This window comes from Helianthus annuus, chromosome 9, assembly GCF_002127325.2.
Source record: "Helianthus annuus cultivar XRQ/B chromosome 9, HanXRQr2.0-SUNRISE, whole genome shotgun sequence".
NCBI classification, from domain to species: domain Eukaryota; kingdom Viridiplantae; phylum Streptophyta; class Magnoliopsida; order Asterales; family Asteraceae; genus Helianthus; species Helianthus annuus.
Window position 1 is genome coordinate 160730243 of NC_035441.2, and position 25352 is coordinate 160755594.

Below are 25352 nucleotides of genomic sequence, written 5' to 3' on the forward strand. Positions count from 1 at the left end.
ATATATATATATATATATATATATATATATATATATATATATATATATATATATATATATATATATATATATATATAGGGGAAAGATAAATCGAAAACCCACTTGAGTTGAGAAAACCCAAATAAACCCTATGTAACATTTTTATTTTTTTCTAAAAAAATAGGGAATGTAATATAAATGTACACGGACCTATTTATGAAAAAAATGCTTACTATTTTTTTTTTAAAAAATGTTGAAAATTTGTATGTTACATTTTTTTTGGACATATTTATTATGTAACCTGAAATTTGTAACATTTTTTTAAAAAAAAACTACTCGGTGTTTTTTTGTGTTTTTTTTTTAAAATGTTCAAATATATGTATATTACATTTCCTATTTTTTTTAGAAATGTTTCTTGAGTTTACATTGGTTTTTTACAAAGGTTTTCTGAGTTTTCTCAACTCAAGTGGGTTTTCGATTTATCATTCCCCTATATATATATATTGAAAAAATAGAAAGAAAGACATGAGACACCATACGACGACTAAGTAAATCTAAATTTAAAAAAAAAAGTTATGACATTTCGAATGTGAAGATATCTTTCACAGACCTCTACATCTTAGTTACAATAGGAAAAAATATGTATGTTAAGAGTTTACCTTGTTTTAAAACACACATATCTAACTTATCTAAAAATACATGATGTTTTCTATGTGAGATAGATAATATGCATAGCTTATGAAGAGTAAAAAAAACATACCTAGTATTTAGAATGAAGTGGAGTTTAGATCTAAATATTTGATGTAATATTAAATAATGATTTTTTATATTCTTGACAAAACTTTAATTATCACAAAAATCTAATTTAATTCTAGGAGGGAAAGTAAAACTTACGAAATTGATTAAATAATTACTAATTTTATGGGTTTTTGTTTAACAATTTCAAATCAAAATTAAATCCATAAATTATAGATAGATTTAAAACACATTATTGAATGACATGTGTCACAAATCAGGTTTCTTATATTATATAGTATAGAATAGATATAGATTCACTTTAAAAATACAAGAAATAAACGATGAGAAATAACATATGTTTACAGATTGAATGATATAATTTTTTTACTCAAGCTTTAAAACATGCTTTATGAAAATTATGAGAAGATAAACTAAATAATGTAACTAAAATTAGTAGAAATCCACATCATTAACCTCTTTGAATAACAAGAAGCGTATCACATATAACAAATTTTAAAATATTGATATGATAACTATTTTAACTCATTACATATAAATTTAATCTAATCTAATTTTATTAATAAAATGTTTTTGTTTCAAAATTAAATGCATAAATTATAGATTAGATTTAAAACACATTTTAGACTTTAAATTTACAATCAAAATAAAATTCTAATATAATATTTAAATCTTTTTAATTTAAAATTTAAAATTTATCAATAAATTATTGATGCCCTCATTGAATGACATGTGTCCCAAATCAGGTTTCTTTTATTATATAGTATAGATTATAAAAGCTTATAAAACCTTTCGGGCCTTTTAAAAATTTGGGCCTCGAGCGACGGCACGGGTTGGCCGGCCGGCCCTGATTGATTGACATGCGGCATAAAGTTACTTTAATTAATCTAATCACATAGGAGGATTATGATTTTTATGTAGTTGTGTATGTTACACATAACAATCATAAAAGCTATGTCAACTTATGGAGGTTCATCGAAACATCATAGCATTATGCTCAGTTATCATCTACAATGGATTTTACAATTTTGTTGAATGCTCCAACTTTAAACCACTCCCTGGGTGGTATATACTTTCATGTGGATTAACACAATTATTAAACTCATTTTATTGTCTTCGTAACTTATCACTTTATTAAAGGCTAGTGCAACTTGTTTGATGAGTGAATGCAATCGAATATCTAAGAGGGTGTGGTTCTATGAAAGTTAATGAAGGGCGGCCTGGCAGTAATATACGAAACCTTTTTTTATGTATAAGTTAAGGAATTTTAATATTCTAAGTTAGGTTGTAGGTTGGATAAAAGTCGATGGAAAAAATAACAAAGCGTAAAATGCATGGATAGTCCCTGTGGTTTGATAAAGTTTCACCTATAGTCCCCACATTTTCAAATTCAGGTAAGCTCCCTGTGGTTTGCTTGGTTGTTACTCGGATAGTCCCTGAGATGGATGGACGTTAGTTTTTTCAGTTAAGTAAACGTGAATGACAAAAGTATTCTTACTATTAAAAAAACAATATATTAAACATTTAAAGTTTAACAAATTCATGTGGGCGCCCCACCCCCACCCACCCTCTCCCTCTTCTCCTGTTCTCCACCCCCACGACCATGAGCACCACCGCCAAATACACACTCTACATTTCTTGCTTGTTGCAGTTGAATAAGTGAGTTAATGCAATGAATCACTTCTCTCTGCTCATACACCATTATCTGCAAACTTAATAAGTTGTTCATTTTATCATAATCGCAAAATCTACACTCTCTGATTTACATTTTCACTCTACAAACCCTACCGTATGTTATTTTATCATCAATCGCAAAATATCCGGTTGTTTCACCGTCGTTTCTGATTTGATCTGGCTCTGTCGTGCATTTCTTCGTGGTTCCATTCAGCCGTTGCGGTTCCATTTCGAACCGATATTGTTTAGAGATCATTGAATTTTGGTGTTTTTAGGTTAGATTTTTGACATTTTGTTTGATTTGATCGATTGTGCACAATTACGTTAGGGAAACGATGAATCTGTTATATTTTTTGCTCCAGTATCATCTGAAGATTGATACGTTTGGTGATGTTAGGTTAAATTTGTGTTTGATTTGATCGGTTTTGTGCAATTCTGTACCCAGACAAAAGATTTCTTAACCAAGTCCATTAGAGTTGGATTCAAATTTTGTACCCAGCCTCCAAGATGAACCACCAAAAGATTTGAAATTGACTGGACGTAATAATGATAATCCTTAAGTTGATGCTTAAAACTTTAACCACTATTCCGTCAAGTTGCAGGTTTTCGGTGGTGGCAAACGACTAACAAAGAAGATGAAAAAGGAGACGAGAGAGCATAAACGGAAGGGCTTAACGAAGAAGATTAAGAGGGAGATTTGTTGCAGGGGATTAATGGCAGTGGTGTGCTGGCGAGAACGAATTTGCCGACGACGATTCGTGGTGGTGATGAACGATTTGGAAGGGGGCTACCGGAATTTTAGGGATCTGGGAGGAGGTTGTGTTTTTGTTTAATTTAATATAATTTTAATTTATTAATGAAAAGAGGTGTGGCACATGTGTTTCTTAATTTTATTAACTTTTTATATTATATCACCAAGGGTAATTTAGTCATTTCAGATAGACTTAACCATAAAAACTAACCTCCATCCACTCCAGGGACTATCCGAGTAAGAAACTGTCAAACCACAGGGAGCACGGGTGTAATTTCCAAAAGTTGGGGACTAAGGGTGAAATTTTACCAAACCACAGGGACTATCTGTGCAAACCCAATATATCCAAATCACTTTTTTTTAAGAAAGGTAACCGGTTGGAGTCTTGTTCGTGACAAAATGTTATGTGTGCCCCAGTGGTTTTACTACAGTAGACCTTAGTGCGGTGGGTATCTTCTGGAATTCATAACGAACCAAGTCACCAGCATTGCCTACAATCACGAGCAGGGCCGTTACAACGTTTTTTGATACCCTAAGCGAACTACAAAGTGGAGGCCCTTTGCAAAATTTGGTCGGTCTGGTTCATGTTGGGTCGGGGTCAGATCAGATCGCGTAATAAAAAGATTAAACCAATAAATTTAAAATATATAATCAGTTCCGTCTTTTGGTCCAGTTTTTCAATTAAATTAGTTTCAGACACGTTCAATCCAAGCTCGAAAACTATTAAGAAAAATAATCTAATATTGTTAAGAGTTGCATTGATAGCCATTGAACCTTTACATGGAACTAGAATGTTTTTGGCCATGTTTATTTTTCTTGGAACCGAAAGTTTTCCATCCGTTTATGGATGTTTAACCATTGCAACGTTAATGGCATTGATGACTCCATTCTCATTTCAAGATATTTAACTGACACAAATTGTAATAATACATTAATGGCTTTTACTATTTCAGTTTTTTGAGTTCAATCTCATCATTATTTTGTGAGTTTTAAATGCGAAATGGGCTTTGAAACTTAGCTTTTTTTCCCTAAAAAGTATTTGTTTTGGGTTTCTATAATGAAAAACTAGGTTAGTTTTATATTTAGCTTATTTATTTGGGCCTAATACATATGGTATACATAAAAACTTTCTAAAATTTTGGAGGCCCTTATATTTTGGTGGCCCTAGACCTGTGCCTAGGCTAGAAAGCCCATTGAGCCGGCCCTAATTGTGACAACCCGAACTAGAAAGGTTAGTATCTTTTAGTCTCACGATTCTGTTTTCTTATTTATTCCCGTTTACGTCCCTTACAATGATATAAATCGTTTAACGCTCGTAACTGGAATAAACTTTCTAAACGTAAAACGGATGAGGAATATGTTGAGTGTGTATTTGGGCCATGTATTTTGGCCGTATGTATCGCATATGAGGTCTAGCACACACTCTCAATTGGGCCGGGGACCATGTACGTTCTCTTTGAAGTCCTCTCCTTTAATTCACTTATGAGTTGGCCAGTTTCTATATAGCCCAAAGCCAGGCCCAACAGTAGTAGAGGCTTTCATAATCGGTTAAGGAGTGCATCGCTATTATAGATATCCCATTTATCACATAGTTAACCCTAAATATTGATTCCTTTTCCATCAAGTGTGCGACAACAGCAGGCTGGGCGAAGATCCCTTCTTTACTCGTGTCCATATTGCAGCCGGTATGTGATCATGATTTATGTGTGTCTAGTTTGATGTTATACGTGAATTATGTGTGCTGATTGAATGTTATATTTAAGACGTTATGGTTAGAATGGTAAATATGATGATTGCGGTATTGATCTTGTGCGAAGAGCATGAAGCACTAGGTAGTGATTTGGCCGATACTTGATTAGTGTAGCTATAGGATTGCTAGTTGGTTAGTTATTATTGTTTAGTAATATTAGTGCATGTGATGTGTTTTGCATGAGAAACTGTCAGAGGGCATGTGTGCAGGTTTGCCCTATATGTGTGCAAATTGTTAATGTATGGTAGGTATAATTATAGATCTGTTATGACCTATAGAAATCAGAAAAACACGAATGCATGACACAAGTTAAATAGTGAATTCAAGATTTATTTGAGAAACTGCCATGATAATGATGACCATTGAACTCAATACATAGTTGACTGCCCATATGCTTTGAATTGAAAGGCCCAGTAATCACCAACCTACTATAAAAGTTGTCGGCCATTAAACATTAATTCAATTAGTGATACATTGCATGTGATGGATTAAATGTTAGTATGTAGTTGATGTAGGGGTCCAATGAAAAGTGGGTTATGCATTTGGTGGTCCAATCATGTGATTTTGGGCGGCCAACATATACTAGGTGGGGTTTGGGCGGCCAAGCAAGGGTATTGGCTGGGTTTTCGGCCCAATGGTTATTTTCGGCTCAACTTTTAATCTCTTAAGTTGTTAGATCTGTTAACCTTGTTAAGCTACGTATGTATATATATATAACCCTGTTAAGTATGTAGTTACGTTTAAACTATTAACTGGGTTAAGTCATTAACTCAGTTAACCTAATTAACTTGGTTAGCTGATAAACTTGGTTATGTTGTAAACTCAGTTTAGTATGTGACTCTGTTGGTTATTACTTCACTAGTGGTTAACCTAATTAAATATAATTAACACTGTTAAGCCAGTTAACATTGTGAAGTCTGTTATTTCCTGTTATGAATGATTCGGTTATGCATAATTAACTCCGTTAAGTGTGTTAACTTTGTATAGTACATTAGCTAAGTTATATTAATTATAACTTGGGCCGTTTCACATAAGGAACAAATGACTTAGCTGATGGGCTTCGGGAACTAAATAACTGGGCCAGAAACTGAAACAGTGACCACACCTGGGTTGCGGGTCGGGACGGATTGAGCCTGGGTCTCGTACGTTGGGTTTACAGGCCACGAGTGGTACATGAAATTGCATGTTTTGTACGTTGAAATGTGATGTTATTTGAATACTTGAAACGTGTGGGTTAAATGTGTGTTACTAATTTGTTTGTGTACAATTTGGGCATCCAAGGATTTATTGTTAGTTGATTTATACATGTGCATGAGTAAAGTGTATTGGCTCATGAACTAATTGCATGCTAAGGAACTGGGTTGTGATGTTGTCATGAACTATATGGGTGCTATTTATACAATAAATCATGTAATATGTGAAATGCCTGCGACTCGAATGTTCATTATGTGACTACGTGGTAATTAATGCAAATTGGCACATGCATGGATTGATACGTGAATTGATAGAACGAGATTCTAACTGTTAGTGGTAATCACAATAGGAACAAATTGATTAACTCGGAAACACGTAACGTATTCTACCGAGCACTCTAAGGTGAGTTCATCTCTTGAGCATGCGTCCCGGTGGTTGGGACAGTCAGTGGGTATTCCTGGGAGGGATAAGTCTTTTGGGTAAAAACGAGAATGTTGGATAATATACTCTTCCTATCACCTTTAAAGTCCCTCCGTGTTGTTTGGTTACCGTGTAGGTAACATGGTATTAGTTAGTAGCGCTACTTAGGTTTGGCAACCTCACCCCGTACCTGGGAGGACGGGTGTTGAACTAATGACCTAGTCATGACCAATGCTTTGATAGGAGCATTGGAGAAAGGGCAAAATAATCAGAAGCCGTCTTGTATTCGGGTTATTATCAACATTGTTTTCAACATTACTTTCGGAATTAAATTCAATGGATTAACTAAACACTTGGTAACCAACGTTTTTGTAAAACTATGAACTCACCAGCGTTGTCTGATACACTTGTTGCATGCTCGCAGGTCGTTAGGTATCTTGGATATGGGGAACTTGCTGTCTGGAGTAGCTGGAGTGGTCATGGGTCGACAGGAAGGATTTATGTGACTGATTTCTTGATACTATACTTTGGTTTTGAAACAGTTTAATTTCGTTTACTAATTGCTTCCGCTGAACTTATTGATTTTCGTTTAAAACTTGTTGAAGATGTTTTTATTAATAATGGGGATTTTATTTATAACTTGTATGGGTTCAATGTAATTGGTGGCTCGTTATTGGTATGTCACACGCCTAACAGGGACACTCCCTATGTGGTAATTTGGGGGTGTGACACTAATCACAAACGTAAATGACCTTTTATCTATAGATATACCTGAATGACCGAACTTTGTTGTATGTTCAAGGAAAAAAAACATCTAGGTAGCGTTTGGTATGAAGGAATGGAAGGTGGAATGGAATGGATCATTCTGATGTAATGAAAAAAAACATGTTTGGTTATCATGTGGTAATAGAATGGAGCATTCCAAAGGAATGTAACTCTTTCCAAATATAATAATTTCTATTCCTTGGTATGTAGGTGTTTTTTTTACATTCCTTCAAGGAATGGAAAGAAATATGTTCTTCTTGTTCTTATTATTATTATTATTATTACTATTATTATTATTATTATTATTATTATTATACTTATACTTTTATTTGTATTTATATTTATATTTATATTTATTAATATTCATACTAATATTAATATATATCAAAAATCTATTATTAATTTTTTATCATTAATATATTATTATTATTATTATTATTATTATTATTATTATTATTATTATTACTGAGGCAATTATATTTTTGTCGTTTTTAAGACAGTTGTGCTTCGTTACTTCATCTTTTTTTGTTTATCAAATTGTACAAAGTAATGATTCATTCTATTCACATATGAGTAACCAAACATCACAATGGAATGGAATGATCCATTTCATTCCGTTGTCCATTCCATTACCTCGTCCATTTCATTCTCTCATCTATTCCATTACCCCATACCAAACAGACCCCTAGGGTCTGTTTGGTATGGGGTAATGGAATGAACGAAGGAATGGAATGGACGAGGGAATGCAATGGATCATTACCATTCCATGTCTTGTTTGGTTACCATGTGTTAATGGAATGAGTTATTATTGTGTATTGTTCGGTAGGCAAGAAAAACGGAGTAATAAAATCAGCGGTGAGTGGTGGTGGTCGGTGGTAGTGATTGTGGGTGGTTATAAGTGGCGGTGGTGGGTGTCGGCGGCGGCGATGGGTGGTGGTGGTGGCGGCGGGTGGCGGTGCGGCGGCGACGACGAGTGCTGGTGGTGGCAAGGTGGTCGTTGGTGGTGGGTGGCAGCAGAGGTGGCAGTTGGTGGTGGCGGTGGTGGTGGCGGTGGTGGTGGTGGTGGCGTCGACGATGGTGGTGGCCGGCGGCAGCGAGTGTCGTTAGCGGTTGGTCGCAGCTGTGGGTGATAACGGTGGCGAGTGGGTGGCGGCGGCGGCGGTGGCTGTCGGGGTGAGGTGGTGGCGGGTGGCGGCGATGGCGTCGGTGGTGGGGGGTGGTGGTGGTGGTGGGTTGTGTCGAAGGTGGTGAGTTGTGGTGTTGTTGATGAATTGTGCAAGAGGGGATGGAATGGAAAAAAAACATGGGAGGTGGAAGGAATGATTTGGAGGGAATGGAATGCATTTTGGAATGGGTGATTCCATTCCATTGACCAACCAAACACCATTTCCTTCATTCCTTTGTAATCATCCATTCCATTCCATCCCTCATTTCTACATACCAAACACTACCCTAGAGTTTACTATAAAAAGCTATAAAAACACAATCAACATTTTTCCAAAGCATAAACCCCCGCTCTTTGAGGATATGAACATAAATATCATTGATTTGATTAGCATTTTCTTTATCAGGGATATTCAAATTTCAAACCTTTTTTAAACCTAAAACCCACCTCACCTTTTTTCACTTAAATACAAATAAAGTGAACATCCCCCCTCAATAATCACCAACTAATGATAACAACACATCGCTTTTAACTTTGGGGTTGAAACGTCACTTCAATCAATAAATCAAGGGCCATTCCGAAACTTTCACCACCCAATTAAATCACCATTCTGCAGTCATCGGCGGTGACTTATTAATATCCACCGTGTTCACCGCCCTAAGTCGGAATAATAACGCATCTCCGCCGGTGATATCGCCGCCGTTACACCCTAAATATCACATTTCTAGTGCAATCTACTTCACTCCGATCGTTTCGTTTCACTTTTTCTTCTATTGAGGTAATTTGTTATTTATCGATACAGTTATCAACGTTTTTACAGTGTGTGTACTGTTTGTTTTCGATTTTATAGTTTTATTTATTGTATTTTTGTGTAATAATTGATGTGAGATGTTAAATCTGTACTTGTCGTTGTGTGAACTACTTGCTGGATGTGAATAGAGGTTTTCATTTGTGGATCTGTCGGTTTGAATCTCGGTGTAAGTTAATGCGAAGAGTGAATCTGAGGTTTTGTGCTTTTTTTTGCTTGTGATTTGTGTTAGTTACTAATGATGTTGTTACGAAGATGCCGTTTGCGAATTTGTTGAATATTGTAGGGTTTGTTGGTGACGAATGTTGTGGTTTGTGACTGTTACATTGTTATGTTGAAGGTTAAAGGTTAGAGACTGGATAATGAGTATGATTTAGGTTTTAGTGTGGATTTATGTGTTGTGATCTGCTATGCATTAGTTTTGTGTTGATATGAAGATGCTGTTTGCAAATTTTTTGAATATTGTAGGTTAGATACTGGATAATGTGTATGCTATATTGCTATAGGTTTTAGTGTAGATTTATGTGTCATGATCTAGTCTTGTGTTGATACGAAGATGCCATTTGCAAATTTGTTGAATATCGTAGGGTTTGTTGGTACGATTGACGAATGTTGTGATTTGTGCTTGTTACACTGTTATGTTGAAGGTTTTAGGTTACAGGCTGGATAAGGAGGATGCTATAGGTTCTAGTGTAGATTTATGTGTCATGATCTGTTAAGCATTAGTTTTGCGTTTGCAAATTTGTTGAATATTTAGGGTTTGTTGATGACAAATGTTGTGCTTGTTACATCATTATGTTGAAGGTTTTAGGTTACAGACTGGATAATTAGTATGCTATTGGTTTTCGTGTAGATCTATGTGTCATGATCAGATCATTGCATGATCTGCTATGTGTAAGTTTTGTGTTTGCAATGAAATGCTTGGTTAATGAGTCAACTGTTTGGTTCATTTTAGTTAGGATCTAATCTGTAGATTCTGCTTTTGTTGATGTTTATAACTTTATTTTGCTATCTAGATGATTTGTTTCTGCAAGAATTCATCTACTGTTATAATGGTAAACCTGATATTGCATATGTAGAGAGATGTGTCCATGATGATCTAATAGTTTGTAATAGATATTAGTATGTGCGAAGTGTTCACGTTCTAGTTTTTTATATTATTTGCAGCTGTGCAATGACGTCTGAAACTGCTCTTAGAGATCTCAATTTGCTGCCTAAATCTGAGAGGACAAATGAGACGTCAAGTAAAGACATCTTAGCTAAGCCGTATGTTGAACCTAGCGATGAAAATGTTGGAGAAAAACAAAGGAAAAACACTGTTTCTTTGGTTGAACCGCCTGTGAATGGAAGCGAGGTTGGACATTCTGGCACAGATGTGGTGGTTGCAGAAGTTGAATACATCGAATCTGACAAATTGAATGATCTAGATGATATTGATGAGTGTCTTAAGGTAGTTTTCTTTCACTTTTTATCTCATGATGGCCATGAGTTTGATATATTTTTTGATTAAAACTCCGCCATCATCAAAAAGTGGAACTATTGTTATCTAATATTTAACCCATTTTGTCATTTTCTTCCAGGTGCTTTTAGATGGATTAGGGTCTAAAGACTGGGTCTTGCTTTGTGAGACACTCAACAATGTACGTCGCTTCTCAATATACCACAAGGAAGCATTGCAAGATATATTGTAAGCATTTTTTTATACATATTTACATCCTAAAAGAACCAAGAGTTTCCACTTTACAAATGTCATAGGCTTATCTACCTGTTTCATTGAACAGGGACAATGTGATTACCCTTGTTGTGAAAGCCCTGAAGAATCCAAGAAGTGCTGTATGTAAAACAGCCATCATGACATGTGCAGACATTTTCAAAGCATTTGGGGATACCATAGTTGATTCGTTGGATCCTTTGGTAATTGATTTCTTCATTTGCTTTCTGCCATTGGTTGTAGATATTACCTTTTTTAATGGTTATTTTTCTTCCAAAAAAACTGATTGAAGTATTTATTCTTTGCCTTTTAGTTGGTACAACTTCTTCTCAAGTCTTCTCAAGACAAGCGGTTTGTATGTGAGGCTGCTGAAAAAGCTTTAATAGATTTGACAATTTGGGTCTCCCCTGTTTTGCTGTTACCCAAGTTGCAACCTTACCTTAAGAACCGCAATCCCCGTATTCGTGCAAAGGCTTCAATGTGCGTTTCTCGTAGTGTACCACGATTGGTAAGTACTTGAAGTTAGCTCCAACATCTGTATTGCTATGTTTTTGCATTGTATTATATCAGGTATAACTTCACATAGGAAATCTTTTCTTCCACTCTATTTTATGTGCTTCCTTTGTCCTTAAATAAATGTCAAGTTTCAAAAATGATTGATCAAGTTTCACATTTTACCCTCGATCATCAAACTGAGTTAATTGCACATACCTAAACCGCATGCACCACATAGGGGTAAAGTTGGCATTTATCTGTTATATAATGCATTAGTTACAAATTGCTAAAACTTTGTGCCTTTTGTTTGTCATTTATGTAATGCATGATTTGATGTGGTACAACACTACAACGGCAACCTGAATGCACGCGGTGGATTTACTTCTTTAGAACACCTTTGGCCAATATATTTATATATGTTTCACTAAGGAATCTGATATATATATGTGTGTGTGTGTCTTAGTTTATACAAAATTGGAAATCGTATCATGTTACCTTGATCTCGATTATCATTTCTTTTTTCTGTAAGATAAAACGTTTTTGTTTATCATAAAGGGTACCGAAGGAATCAAAGATTACGGGATTGACAAATTGACTCAAATAGCTTCATCCCAACTGAGTGACAAGCTCCCTGAGTCACGAGAGGCTGCTCGTTCTCTTCTGTTGGAGCTACAAACCTCGTATGAAAAATCTCCTGTTTTGGCACCCGAACAGGAAACACCTTCTGACGAACCTCTGGTATATTCTTGGGAGCAATTCTGCGAATCTAATCTTCCAAAATTAAGTGCTCAAGCCGTTCTTCGTGTCACTAGCAGCATTACTCAAGAGGCTCCTGTTTCAGGCTTGTAACACCAAAAAAGCATACACCATCTGTTACTCTATGTATGATGATTTTTTCCCTATCCATTTACTTGTAAATGCTTTTGCATTAAATTTGAAAAGGTGATTGAAATATGTAGTTGCAATATGTGTCCTAAACATTCTCACAGCCATTGTTGTTTGATTTTGAAATGCATATTATACGGTTCTATGTGAGTTGCTTCAGTTTTGCTTCTTGTTTTTTAGTTGCCTATATAATGTACTGTATGTAAAGCAAGTTGAACCACTGTCGTTCACCAAGACCATGGCCCAAACCAGCCCGGTCTGTATTTATCAGCCACACCTGACAATGCCTATGGCTTTGGTTACCGAACTGAAAAAAGTAAGAACTAATGACCATGTTTCTATAGGTGCTGCCAGTGCTAAGAATTATGCTCAACCATGTCTCTATAGGTGTTACCACTGCTAAGAATTGTGGTCAATGTGATGCTCTTCTTTCTGAGTATAATGGTTTGATCACGGTTCAGTTTTTACTATCTACAAGAGTGTTAATGGCACCATGGCGGTGGCAGTAGTAGTGGAAGTTAGAACCTTAAGCAAAGTGTCAAGAGATGTAGAGTTTAGGTTAAAAAGGTGCGCCTAGGCACCTTGGTTTTAAAATGCGCACATAATGCGCGCATAATGCGTGATGCGCCCGATGCGCTAATGAGACCGCATCGCAACAGCTGATGCGATGCGTTTACGTGATGCGAGAATATTGCGCGCATTTCGCATAATGCGCTCATCGCATAATGCGCTCTGATGCGCGCAACATTGTTTTTTATGCTTTTTTCCAGATTTTATGAATTGTGTTCGGTTTTTTCCATAATTAACATCTTAGTATGCTTGATTTGAACCAAAAAACACAACTCTTACCTTCTAATTACGTCAGTTGTTTTACTTTAAGTATGTTTTTATAAGTTTTGTTGTATAAATAATTTTTAACTGTTTTTTTTTATAAAGAACGCATCACATACGTGATGCGCTCGCATCACGCATCACGCATCGCGCATCAGATTTTTGGACTAAACGCATCGGAGCGCATCACGCAATTTAAAACCAAGCTAGGCACAAGGCACACTGTGGTGAGAGAGCCACCGGCACCTCTTGTACACGAGAATTTTGTGCATCTGGAAGTTGTACGTATAGATCTTTAGGTTGCGGATAGAGGTTTAATTGTCTAAATTTAGGTGCTTGATGATATAACCATATCATAAATATATAACATATTAAATAAATACCTTACACCTTGCTCACTTGATGCATGCATGCGCATTTGCCTCGGCTCTGGGGATCGTATTGCCTTGTGCGCCTCACGCTTTTACAAAATCAATGTGCAGAGATTTTATTTGATTTACAATAAAGCAAAACCTGTTGCTGTAGAAGTAGATTGTGCTGATGTGGGAGAGTAATCCTCCATTTGTAACAAGTTCTATGCTAACGTGTTTCAAAAAGCACGACACAATGAGGCGATAGGGCCCCGTAGCTGAGGTGAGGCAAAAGCATATCACGTACGCAAGGCGCCCTTCTAAAAAAGCAGTTAAAATTTAAGCATGAGGGAAAACTAGAAGTCACATGAATGAGAGCAACATCATTCGATTGAGATAATAAATTACTTGGGAAAAAACTGCCGTCTACATAATCGAGAGCAAAAGCAGTGCGTTGAGAGGATAAAACTAGAAGAATACTGTGCTATCAACACATTAGTGCTTAGGCCATATAATAGAAGAAGAATGCCATTGACATAGAGGTGCTTGAATCCCAAAATCACACCTCAGATGGAAGCGTTTAGAGGCGACTTTTGTACCACACTCGCGTACACTCTATAGGAGCGCGCACCAGCCACTTCCAGAGATCACCTCACACCTTCACTGTGTCTATCTGTGGCTTTTGAGTACACCAATATGTCAAATCTGTAGAATCACCACCAATGCAACTGTTTGAACTTTGAACCACTGATTTTACGGACAATGGTGAGTCTGTCTCAGAAAACAGCAAAAATCGGATGATATTGTCTAAATAGTAAACAATCAACATTATTATATATAAAAAACTCTTGTAATTCATATTATTTATTGTTTTTTGTTTTTTATACCTTTTTAACCTTCATACTTTTAATCCCCAACAATCATAACTGTTACATTTTGTAGTACCTATTTTCACAAATTACAAAACTTAAAGACCTAATATTTAGTTATAAGGAGAACAAAATATTGGATTTGGCATTTGATAATGGTAACTTACATTTCCAAATTTGAATTGATAGTAAAGTTAATTAGTTTATCATAATTTAAAAAAAAGGAACATCCTAAAAATAATTTTTAGATGCATAAAATCATAATTGTGTTACTGTTTTTTGTAGTTATTAGTTTATCATGACTTTTCTGTTTTTCTCTTTTGGTAACAATTTCATTCCAAATCGAACTACTGACCGAATGTCCGTCACGAAGCGCGAGACATCACACTAGTTATCATAATCTTAGAAAACGTATTATTAATATATTATAAAGTGTCACCACCTTTGTACATAGTAAACCTTTTTTGCTCCATATATATATACACATAGTTTGGAACACAAAAAATCAAATGGAAAATGACACATCCCTATTATACTATTTACTAATTACAACAAACATATAACATTCCATCAACAGCTTGTAATACAACAGCAGTCTGATGTGAGCTTCATTGGCTTGTATCATATGAATTAACTTCAAAACCTAGGCTCATCTGGTTTAAACAACTGAGGCATTTTGAGACTAGTAGAGGAATCAACTGAAGCAACTTTATGATGCTCACCAATCCCCTTTCTTGTATTAGCAGCAAATCTTGATGCCATCATAGTGGCTCCCACCCCAAACTGTTGACTGCCACCACCCGGACCATCACTCGTTGGCGAACTGCCGCCGCTCCCCGAATCGTAATAATAACCTTCCACAATCTCACCTTCTTGATTGTAATACACATTTTCTTGAAGAGCCAATTCTTTAGCAAGCTTTCTCCGTTTATATTTCCGCCAAGCGACTTGTATCAAACACGCACCCCATGTTCGCCATTGGTGAGAGTAGTATCGAAACGCGTGTTGTAGCTTCTTGCTGTGAAGATACTTAAACTGGTTGGCTACAAATTTAAGATCTTCGGCTCGTAGTGCAAAGCCTTCTACTTCTGTTAGAGTTCTGACTGATCTTGTGGAAGACGGGTAGCTTGTGGCGTTTGGTAATAAGGCCCATGTGAGTAACTCTTCGCCACAGAAGTCGCCTGGTCTGAGGGTAATGGAATTGAAGAATCCTGATCTTCCACCGTCCGTTGTTGAGCTTTCCAACTGTCCTCTGATGATGAACAACATCTCATTTACCGGATCGTCTTCGCGAACAATGTAAGTGCCTTGTGTGCTTAAGGATGACACGAGCCTTTCGCAGATGGCATCAAGAAGGTTGTCATCCATTTGTGAGAAGAAAGGCACCTGTCGGCATGGATGGTCAAAGGGTGTTTAAATTAAATGTGTAGTCTGAAAGTGATTATTATTATGTAACAATAAGATAGATAATCACTTGTGCATAATAGTGTTTTAATGTGTTTATGCTATCTGTAGATGATCAAATGTATGACTGTGTACAAGTTTTAAATAATCAGAACATCAAGCAAATTTTAAAAGAAAAGATAAACTATAATATGGAGGAAAAACATACCCGACGAACAAGATTAAGGCATAAATGGCGTTGAATTTCGCGACGGAGGTCAATGGGCAACGACTGTAGAATGGACTCTTCATCAACGCCTCTCGTTGCCAGCCATTTATACTGAACAAAACGTCGAACTCGATCCTGCAAATCTTGAGGTAACTGACGGTGCCTCATCCACTCCTCTGTATCTCTTTTCTTGATCCTCCATTCTTCAAGTCTCACAGTCATGGATTGCAAATATGTCTTAAAGAGAAAGATGAAAGATATCATTTGAATACTGAACTTAATTAATTAACCTATAGCATGTAAACAAGATATTCACAAGGAAAAAAGATACCTACCTGCATGTTGCCTATCAACTGTGCAAACAGAATTAAACCTCCAATACATATGGCGGAACAGAATAACGTCTCACCGATATAGATGCTTGTTTCCAAATTCTGTCCGTATGAACTGGGAAGAAAGTGATTGAAAAGAAATAAACATGAAAAGAAAAGGGTTCCAAACAGACATATTATGAAATGTTAAGATGGTACCTCAAATTTCTCAAACCCCACCAAAGGCAATATAAATACTTCTCAAAGAACTTTGACGAAGCAACTTCGCTTGTAAAAGCATCCGCAAACATTCCAAATTTAAAAGGAGAAGTTTCATTGCTAGCATCACATAGTGTTCTCAAACTTGTTGTTTGGAGCCATTTCTTGCGTTCAGGTTTATTAACGCTGTTACAATCCAAAAAGCTTATACACACTTTTGATGCCATGTCCTCTTTACACCCTTGTTGCCAGCACGAATGTTGGCGCCCGATAGACATCAAATACCATGAAGCCCCCAGGACCTGATCCAGTTCCACAACATCATAATAGCATTAAGCACTTCGGTAATCCACAAAAGAAGTATTGTATACCATATATAATCCATTAACATATGGTTTTGGGGCACAAATTCAAGATGCTTACATGACTAGCAAGCATGTAAAGTAGGAGATTGTAAGCAGCTCCTGCCCAGGCTGTCTTGGCCACAAAGCCTGTCGATTTTATAATCCGCTGATTCAGTGGGAAAATGACAAACAGTCTAGGGATATACTGAATGAGAACGATAAGAGATAGTGTGTTATTAGCATGATCTTCGCTGTTTCGTTTTGTTGCTGGTATGATGAGCTCATTAACTATCTGCAACATTCAAAACAAGCTAACTCAGAACCATTCATTAATCATATCACAAATTAATATTTATAGTGGTCAAATGCGACCCAGGCGCAGCCAAAAACGCCTTGCGGCCTTCAAGATGCTTCGGTGAGATTCCGGCCAGATTCAGCAAACCAGAAACAAGAGGTATTTACTTAACAAAATTAACCAGCAATACATCTTCCAAACAATAAACTCACAAACAGTGGCGAAGCTTGAGATTTCCGAAGGGGGGGTCGAAAACGTATATACCCAAAAATTTCTATAGAACCGGGGGGTCAAAAAGTATATACCCAAAAATTTATATACGAAAACTACATACTCTCCACTACTGAGCGTAAAGTTCGGGGGGTCGGCCACCCCCTCCTGCCCTAGTTAAGTTGCGCCCCTACTCACAAACCATTATCTATAGTACAATTATCAACTTGTGTGAATAGTACCATGACTTTTTTTTCTTCTCTTTTTTGTGTTTTTGTCTATTTATATGCTTTTGCTCCTCAAGTTTTAGCATTTACACTTACAACCCCTTAACTTTGTAAAGACTTTGTAATCGAGTTTTACGTGTTTTTTATGTATATGTCGGTATAAGTTCAAGTTGATTTATGTTTTGACGTAAATTTTTCCATAAAATGAGTTTGGTCAGATATAATATGTTCTTATGCTTATTATTACGTACATTTTCGGTTGGTCTACGTTTTGACGTGACTTTTATTTTTTCCCGGAAATGAGTTGGGTCAAATACAATACATTTTCGTGCTTATTTTTACGTACGTTTTCAGTTGTTCTACATCTTGACGTAAATATTTTTCGAAAACCAGTCAGGCCAAATATAATACGTTTTCATTAGACGGTAAAATTCGATATACTTTACGTCTCAACGTCGCAGCAACGCGCGAGGCAACTTATTAGTTCTTACACAATTCAAAAACATCATAAACCAAACCTAAAAACCGCGATACAACCCTACCTTAAAAAAACCAATCAACAAACAAAACCAACCAAATGTAACAACAACTTCGAACCTAACCTGTGGCAACGGAAGAGAAGCAGCGACATCAATAATAAAATCAGACCTCAAATACCTCCTTGCAATCTGCCGCTTATCCATCACAAGCTCACCTCTACCGAAAACCTTCGAGCTCGGAGCAATAAACGCGGTACGAAACTTCATAATAATATGCAACACAAAAAACACATCCGCAAACGACCTCCACGTGTTAATGGCGATCGCAGAAGCTGTATCCGTGGTCATACATGTATCTCCGCCAACGTAAGGCAGGTAGAAGTACAGCGGGTCGATGAAAAGCGACACGAGGCACATTACAAGAAAGAAATGGTTCCAACGCGTCACAAGCTCTCCGTTTGGATCGAGGATCTGGTATTGCCATAATGTTTCGCTGTTGACTTGATCGGATGCTACGGTTTTGGCGGCCGGTCGGGTTAAGGATTGGCGGAGACGGAAGGCGGGTGTTGTTAGAACTCTGTTCATCATCATTATTTATGGTGGTTGTTAGGGTTACGGTTATGGTTGTTAGGGTGGTTTGGGGGTGGCGAGTTGCGCGCCAAAATGTTATGTTGTATGGTGGTTAAGTTGTGGTAATGGAAACCGTTAAATTACGAAATTGTCCTTTGGTTAAATTTGGTGTGTACATTAGTCTTTTGTTTTGATATTTGTGGTCCGCTAATTGAAATGTTTTTTCTTTTTTCCCCTAGTCTCGTGTGTCAATATATGTTAGTTGGAAACTAAATTTTGCAACGTATCTTGTTAGAACTGAGCACTTGATCTAGAGATCATTGATTGTCTCATAGAAGACCAAGATACCAACTTGTCCCTAATAAATACATAATAACCCGATGTAATCCATCTAGAATCCCTCCCTCCCCCCCTGGATTTAGGGGAGGCAGTGCGGTGCATTTCTTGTGCGTGATGGAACAATACCATGCGTGGAACTTGGTGAAATTCCACCGCCACCAACAATGTTTAACGAGTGATGAGATATTTCCGTGAAAAAAATCACGCGTGATAAATGGATGGATGTGAGGGGGTGTGAGGGTTTATTGTTGGGTGTTGTGAGTAATAACCATTGCTACTAAAAAAGGTTGTGAGTGATGGAATAATGGTTGATGACATGGCGGAACTTGATTGGATGTTGTGAGTGATGGAATTTTTGCAATTGTTAACCACCCCTCCCCTAAGAGGGGGATAAATGTATGCCAAAAGCTAAAGTCCCTTTTATGTACCGTAAAATGCATTTAAGAAATTGAAATCGCGGGTTCACGAGAGGCGCTGTGGGGTATGGTGGGCTTGGGTTGGGGCATGGGTTGGGGCATTTGTTGACACGTGGAATGGGAAAAAAATGGAAAAAAAAAAACTCACGCCCATGGGGTATGGTGGGGCTTGAGTTGGGAGCTTGGGTTGGGGGTGGGGCTTGAGTTGGGAGCTTGGGTTGGGGGCATGAGTTGACACATAGCCATTGAGAGCCTGCCATGTCACCTTGCTAGCGCGCCCCACGCCCGGCTTCAAACCCACGAAAAAGGGGCCACACCCAAACCCATGCCCACCCGGGGTGGTGGCTTGGGCGTTTTCAGCCCACCCACGCCCAAACCCCCGCCCCATACCCCGCAGTCTAAGCATAGCTGTTCCACTGCATAGGCAAGGTCCGATCTAGTTAAAGTAAGATAGTGTAGAGCCTCTACAAGGCTTCGATATTTAGACCCGTCTTCAAGTAATTTGCCAATGTTAGCACTCAACTTTGAATTAGTGTTTGTTGGAGTCTGAGTTGGTTTGCAATTGAGCAAATTGGCACGAGACAAGATGCATATGATTATTGGGTAAGAAATAAGATACCATTTTGAACTCAGTTCACATAGCCTTAATAAAATGTTGAAGAAGAGACTATCAACATATAGTAGAAGATAAGCCAGGTCAACACCCCGTTTATAAAAATAAATAATGATGGGTCAGAGATAGAACTCTTGAAACCATAGTTTATAATATACGAGGCAAATCAATGATACCATGCTCTGGGCGTCTCTCAAACCTGTATAAAGATTTCTTTAACCAGCAGACATGAGTAGGGTTGCGCTAATCAATAAAATCGGGTGGTTGAAACATATACACTATTTCATTGAGGTTCCCGTGAAGAAACACATTTTTAACATCTAGTTGATTTATTGGCCATGACCTAGATAAAGCAAGACTCAAAAGAGTTCTGATAGTGGTAGGTTTCACAACATGGCTAAATGTTTCCTCACAATCAATACCTACATGTTAAGATTTTTCCATTAACCACCAAACATGCCTTCTAACGTTCGAGAGTACTATTTGCATGAAATTTGTGGCGCCAGGGCCCGACGGTTTAACTTCAGATTCATTAAAAGTTACTGGAACTTATTTGAGAACGATTTCACTAACATTTTAGTTTTTTTAGAGCAAAGGTACCATTTTGGTTGGGTGTAACTTCTCCTTTATTACTCTCATCCTCAAGAACAAGGACCCGGTGGGACTGAAGGATTATAGACCAATCAATCTGATTGGGGTGATAAACAAAACTATCTCTAAAATACTTGCAAATCGCCTCAAGAAGGTTATTCACTCTATCACTTCGGAAAATCAGACGACGTTTCTTAAAAGAAGGTTCATTCTTGACAGTCCTTTAATGTTAAACGAAATAACTACTTGGGTCAAAAAAGATAGAAAAAGGTTTTCCTTTTAAAAATCGACTTTAAAAAGGCTTATGACAATGTTTGTTGGAAGTTTCTTTTGGATATTATGAGTCAAATGGGTTTTCCTACCTTGCGGTGTAAATGGATTGAAGGGGTTTTATTTTCATCAAATTCGTCTGTGTTAGTGAACGAGTCTCCTACTTTTGAATTTAAATGCTCCAAAGGAATTAGGCAAGGAGATTCATTGTCGCCTTTTTTGTTCCTTATGGTTATGGACAGGGCCGGCCCAAGCCCAAGTATTTTGAGGCTTGGGCTTTAGGCCTCCAAATCAATAGGGCCTCCAACTTAAAAAAACTTATATATGATAGGTGAGTTGAGCTGAACTTATCTTTATACATATAAAAAATATATAAACAAACAAAAAAAATTAAATTAACTTTGCTAATAATAAACCTTTAAGTTTATTTTGCCGATCCCAAGCCCAGGTAAAGGAGTGTTTTTTTTCGGGAAAGAGGCCTCGAGTTTTTAATTCGCTTAGGCCACCAAAATGGTTAAGACCCTGGTTATGGAAGCTTTATCCTGCATTTTCTGTAAGGCAGGAGTAGAAGGGTTGTTCAAGGGAATTCAAACCCCAAATAACGGTCTGGTTATCTCTCACCTTTTTTATGCAGACGACGCTCTCATTTTGGGGGATTGGGGCAAGGAAAACGTGGTCAATGTGGCCAGATGTCTTAGGATTTTTTATTTGTGCTCTGGTTTAAAAATTAATTTGTTTAAATCTAACTTATTCGGGTTGGGTGTGACTGATTCCGATATTGCTGAGATTGCCGAGGTAATTGGGTGTAAAACTGATAATGTTCCGCTTACTTACTTGGGAATTCCGGTGGGAGCTAATATGAATAGAATTTTAAATTGGAATCCGTTAATCAAGGTGTTTAATAAGAGATTGTCGGTTTGGAAAGTAAAAACTCTTTCGATTGGGGGGAGACTTATTTTGATCAACTCGGTGCTGGAAAGTCTACCTATTTATTATTTTTCATCAACGAGCTTAAATGAAAACCAACATGTCCAGTGGAAGCAAATAGTAAACCAATGTTAAACTCTTTCAAAAACCAATGTATGATATCAATAGTTCAATCACATGAATCCCTCCAGTCGACCCATGACCACTCCAGCTACTCCAGACAGCAAGTTCCAATCCAAGACATCTAACGACCTACAAGCATGCAGACAAGTGTGTCAGACGATGCTGGTGAGTTCAAAGTTTTGTTAACGCGTTTAGTTACCAGGTATGTGTATAAAACAGTTCAACAGTTCAATAATTTGATTTGATGTTGTTATTAACTCGATTACCGCAGATGGCTACAAGATGTATTTGCCTAACCCCAATGTCTCTATCAAAACATTGGTCATGCTTTAAGGAAATTAGTTCACGCCTGTCCTCCCTGGTACGGTGTGAAGGTGCCAAACCTAATAGCGCTATCAACTAATAACCTCGTTGCATCCCCGGCAACTATCGGTAGATGTAAGGGGTCTTATGTGATAGACAATGAGTGTAATAACAAACATCCCATTAACCTGACGTTCCTCCCCGGAACGTTACTCGATATCCCTCCCCGTGATGCATGCTTGGAAAAGAGCAGTGAACTCACCTGTGGTTTGCTTGGTAAGATTAAGTATCTCGTTTATTAGTTGAACAAACACGTCCTAAAAGGGGTACCGATAACAGTCAGTTCTACGTGCACATGAACCACATCTTTCACGTTCAACTAATTCACGTATTCATTGTTCACATAAAGCACATTTATTGTACATGTAACGCATACATGTAATTCGAGTCATGATAGTTAATCCATTCACATAGTGCCTTCGAATAATCACTTAACATGTAGTAGCTCAAACATACTATATACCTACATACATAATTTACTTGCATATACTTCAAATCCAATTATTAATCATGTGCGGCCCTATGTCTTAAACAGGACCGTTCACTTATAGCCGAGGGTGCGGCCCAGTTGGCCCGAGGCCCGGCCCGCACCAGCTGCTCTACTAGCGTGGCCCAGCTGCCATACAAAGCCCAATCCCGAAACAAGTATTATTGTTTTAACTTCCTTAGCCCAATCCAACCATATGTACAATTCTTTTGTCAAGTGGCCTAGTTATACGTACAGCCCAAATTGCTAATCCAATTGCTACACTTACCTTAGTTTCTGATTACACCTTATTATACCCTATAGTATATCATCTAAGATCATGAAGTTAATAATCTGGATCAACATCAATTTATCCTATGACTACTCAACATAACTTAACAGGTTCATTAACTCACCAAACCCATCAAACAATGTCACGCACATAGACCCTAACCCATTTATCCATTCTATTCGGTAATAGCAAGTAATACCCTAATCATTTAAACAATCAGTTAAATGTCATCCGAATCCCATCATTATCAAAACATCTATTATTTCAAGATTATTGGAAATCTTCATATCAAACACATCATGGTTCCATTAACAGTTTACATGATCACAACTAGTCATCATGGATCTTGTTATTACACATATAAATCTGTACAATCTAATCGCTACTAATCAATCACATAACATAATCATCATACGTCACAAGAAATCAATACAAACATCATGCATTCTTAATTCAGAATAATCAATTAGCCAGCATAAGAGTTATCTTAACTATACTATCATAACTCTCATCAACACAAGATTCTTCTAGCACAATCCTACTCACACGAATCCCATGATTATTAACATAGTACACTTAGTTTATTACTTATCATTAATTAATCCCATGTGCTACCACGATCACCATCAACTCAATGAATATCTTAACAAGTTTAACCCGATTACACTATCATGCGCCTCTATTCCTACCACCATTCATGTTATAACATAAAACTCACAATCTTGATTGATTCCACAACAAGACCTATACGGCCAAGAACAACGTTCTAATCGAGCACAAGGATACTAACCTTGAGATGGAATGGCTCGGTGATGTCTATGATTAGATAACTTCGAATGAGAGAAGGGGAAGGGGCTGCCGAAGGACGCTACAAAGAGTACGATAGCTAGGGTTCTTTTGTGGTAAAAGGAAACTGATTCAAGAAAACCACACACAACCCTTTATGTGCGTGCATGCGGTTATCACAAAGACCGGGCCCGTTCATGGGCCGTGTGATGTGGGCTGCGTATTCGGGCTACAAAGGTTCGGACCAAGATAAAGTATGAGAAACGGGGATGCAACATAGTCTAACTAACCATAGTCATTTGTTAACTAATAGGTAGTAATCACCCACTCATTTAATCAAAAAAATTAAATGTAATTAAATAATTTAACAGATTCACGGGACGTAAACATAGTGACGACGTATAGTGGAACATGAACAGTAATAATATAAGTCAAGTGTCACGAGATTGGACAATGCTAACCTTGGGAATACGGGTTGTCACATCATCCCCAACTTGAAAGAAATTTCGTCCCGAAATTTGATGAGTAAACCAAAACGACAAGATGTTAAATCAGGATGACTGTGGATTTTCCGCAGGTACCACATCATCCCCAACTTGAAAGGGAATTTCGTCCCGAAATTCACCAGTCATAACAGGATTTGATTCAGCAGTTTCAATTAGCTGAGGATACTTGAGCTTCGTCTGGTCCCCGCGTTCCCACGTGAATTCCGGTCCACGTCTTGAGTTCCAACGAACCCTCACGATCGGAATACGACTATGCTTACGAACCTTAATTTCCCGATCCAAGATTTTGATAGGTTTTTCGATAACGGCAATGTGTCGTCGATTTTCAGTTCTTGGAGTGGTACAACAAATGCTTCATCGGACCAACACTTCTTTAGTTGCGAAACATGAAAACATCGTGAACGTTACCCAACTCAGAAGGTAACTCGAGCTTGTACGCTACTTTACCAATACGTTCCAAGACTTTAAATGGTCCAACATAGTGCGGATCAAGCTTACCGCGTTTCCCAAACCGTACCGCACCCTCCCAGGGTGAGACTTTCAATCTTGACACGTTCGCCTGCAGCGAACTCCTAGTGTTTTCCCAAACTTATCAGCTTTTCTGGTGGTCACGCGTTGTCGCCCCACGATTTCCGATCTAAACAAACTTCTCAGAGATTTCGTGTACAAGTCCGGGACTTGTGACTAGATTATCACCCACCCTAGTCTAACAAGGAGATTGGCATTATCGTCCATGCAATGCCTCATCAGAGCTGTCTGAATACCAGAATGGTATCTGCTGTAGTAGGACTCATCCCAAGGTAAGTGTCCTTCCAATCTTTACTAAAGCCAATCACACACATATGCTCGCAGCATGTCTTCGAGTGTCAGGATGGTTCGTGTACTCTGACCGTTTGTCCTAAATAATGCTCATGTTTAGACGTGAGCCAGGGGTGTTGTGTATTGCCTGTCATAGATCAAGCATAGATCAAAATTAGAGGTAACCGTAGT

At 37.5% G+C, this 25352-nt stretch overlaps 2 protein-coding genes across 4 annotated transcripts; one reads left to right on the plus strand and one right to left on the minus strand.

Annotated features, from left to right (window-relative positions):
- The first annotated feature begins 9010 nt into the window (after nt 1-9010).
- Nucleotides 9011-12503, plus strand: LOC110879268. 3 transcript variants are annotated; one of them, XM_022127692.2, is made up of 6 exons: nt 9011-9232; nt 10430-10712; nt 10843-10949; nt 11044-11176; nt 11287-11481; nt 12024-12503. In XM_022127692.2, the coding sequence occupies exons 2-6, from the start codon at nt 10437-10439 to the stop codon at nt 12315-12317; spliced, it is 1005 nt and encodes a 334-aa protein (XP_021983384.1). In that variant the 5' UTR covers nt 9011-9232; nt 10430-10436; the 3' UTR covers nt 12318-12503. The 3 variants fall into 3 exon arrangements, with proteins under 3 accessions (XP_021983384.1, XP_021983385.1, XP_021983383.1); XM_022127693.2 differs by lacking the exon at nt 9011-9232 and adding an exon at nt 9339-9431; XM_022127691.2 differs by lacking the exon at nt 9011-9232 and adding an exon at nt 9393-9459.
- Nucleotides 12504-14846: 2343 nt separating this feature from the next.
- LOC110879269 (cyclic nucleotide-gated ion channel 18) lies at nt 14847-18766 on the minus strand. The gene is made up of 6 exons (XM_022127694.2): nt 18224-18766; nt 16969-17181; nt 16546-16847; nt 16351-16462; nt 16016-16252; nt 14847-15789 (listed from the first exon to the last, which is right to left on the minus strand). Exons 1-6 carry the CDS (start codon nt 18689-18691, stop codon nt 15040-15042), a joined length of 2082 nt encoding a protein of 693 aa, XP_021983386.1. The 5' UTR covers nt 18692-18766; the 3' UTR covers nt 14847-15039.
- Between the last annotated feature and the right edge of the window lie 6586 nt (nt 18767-25352).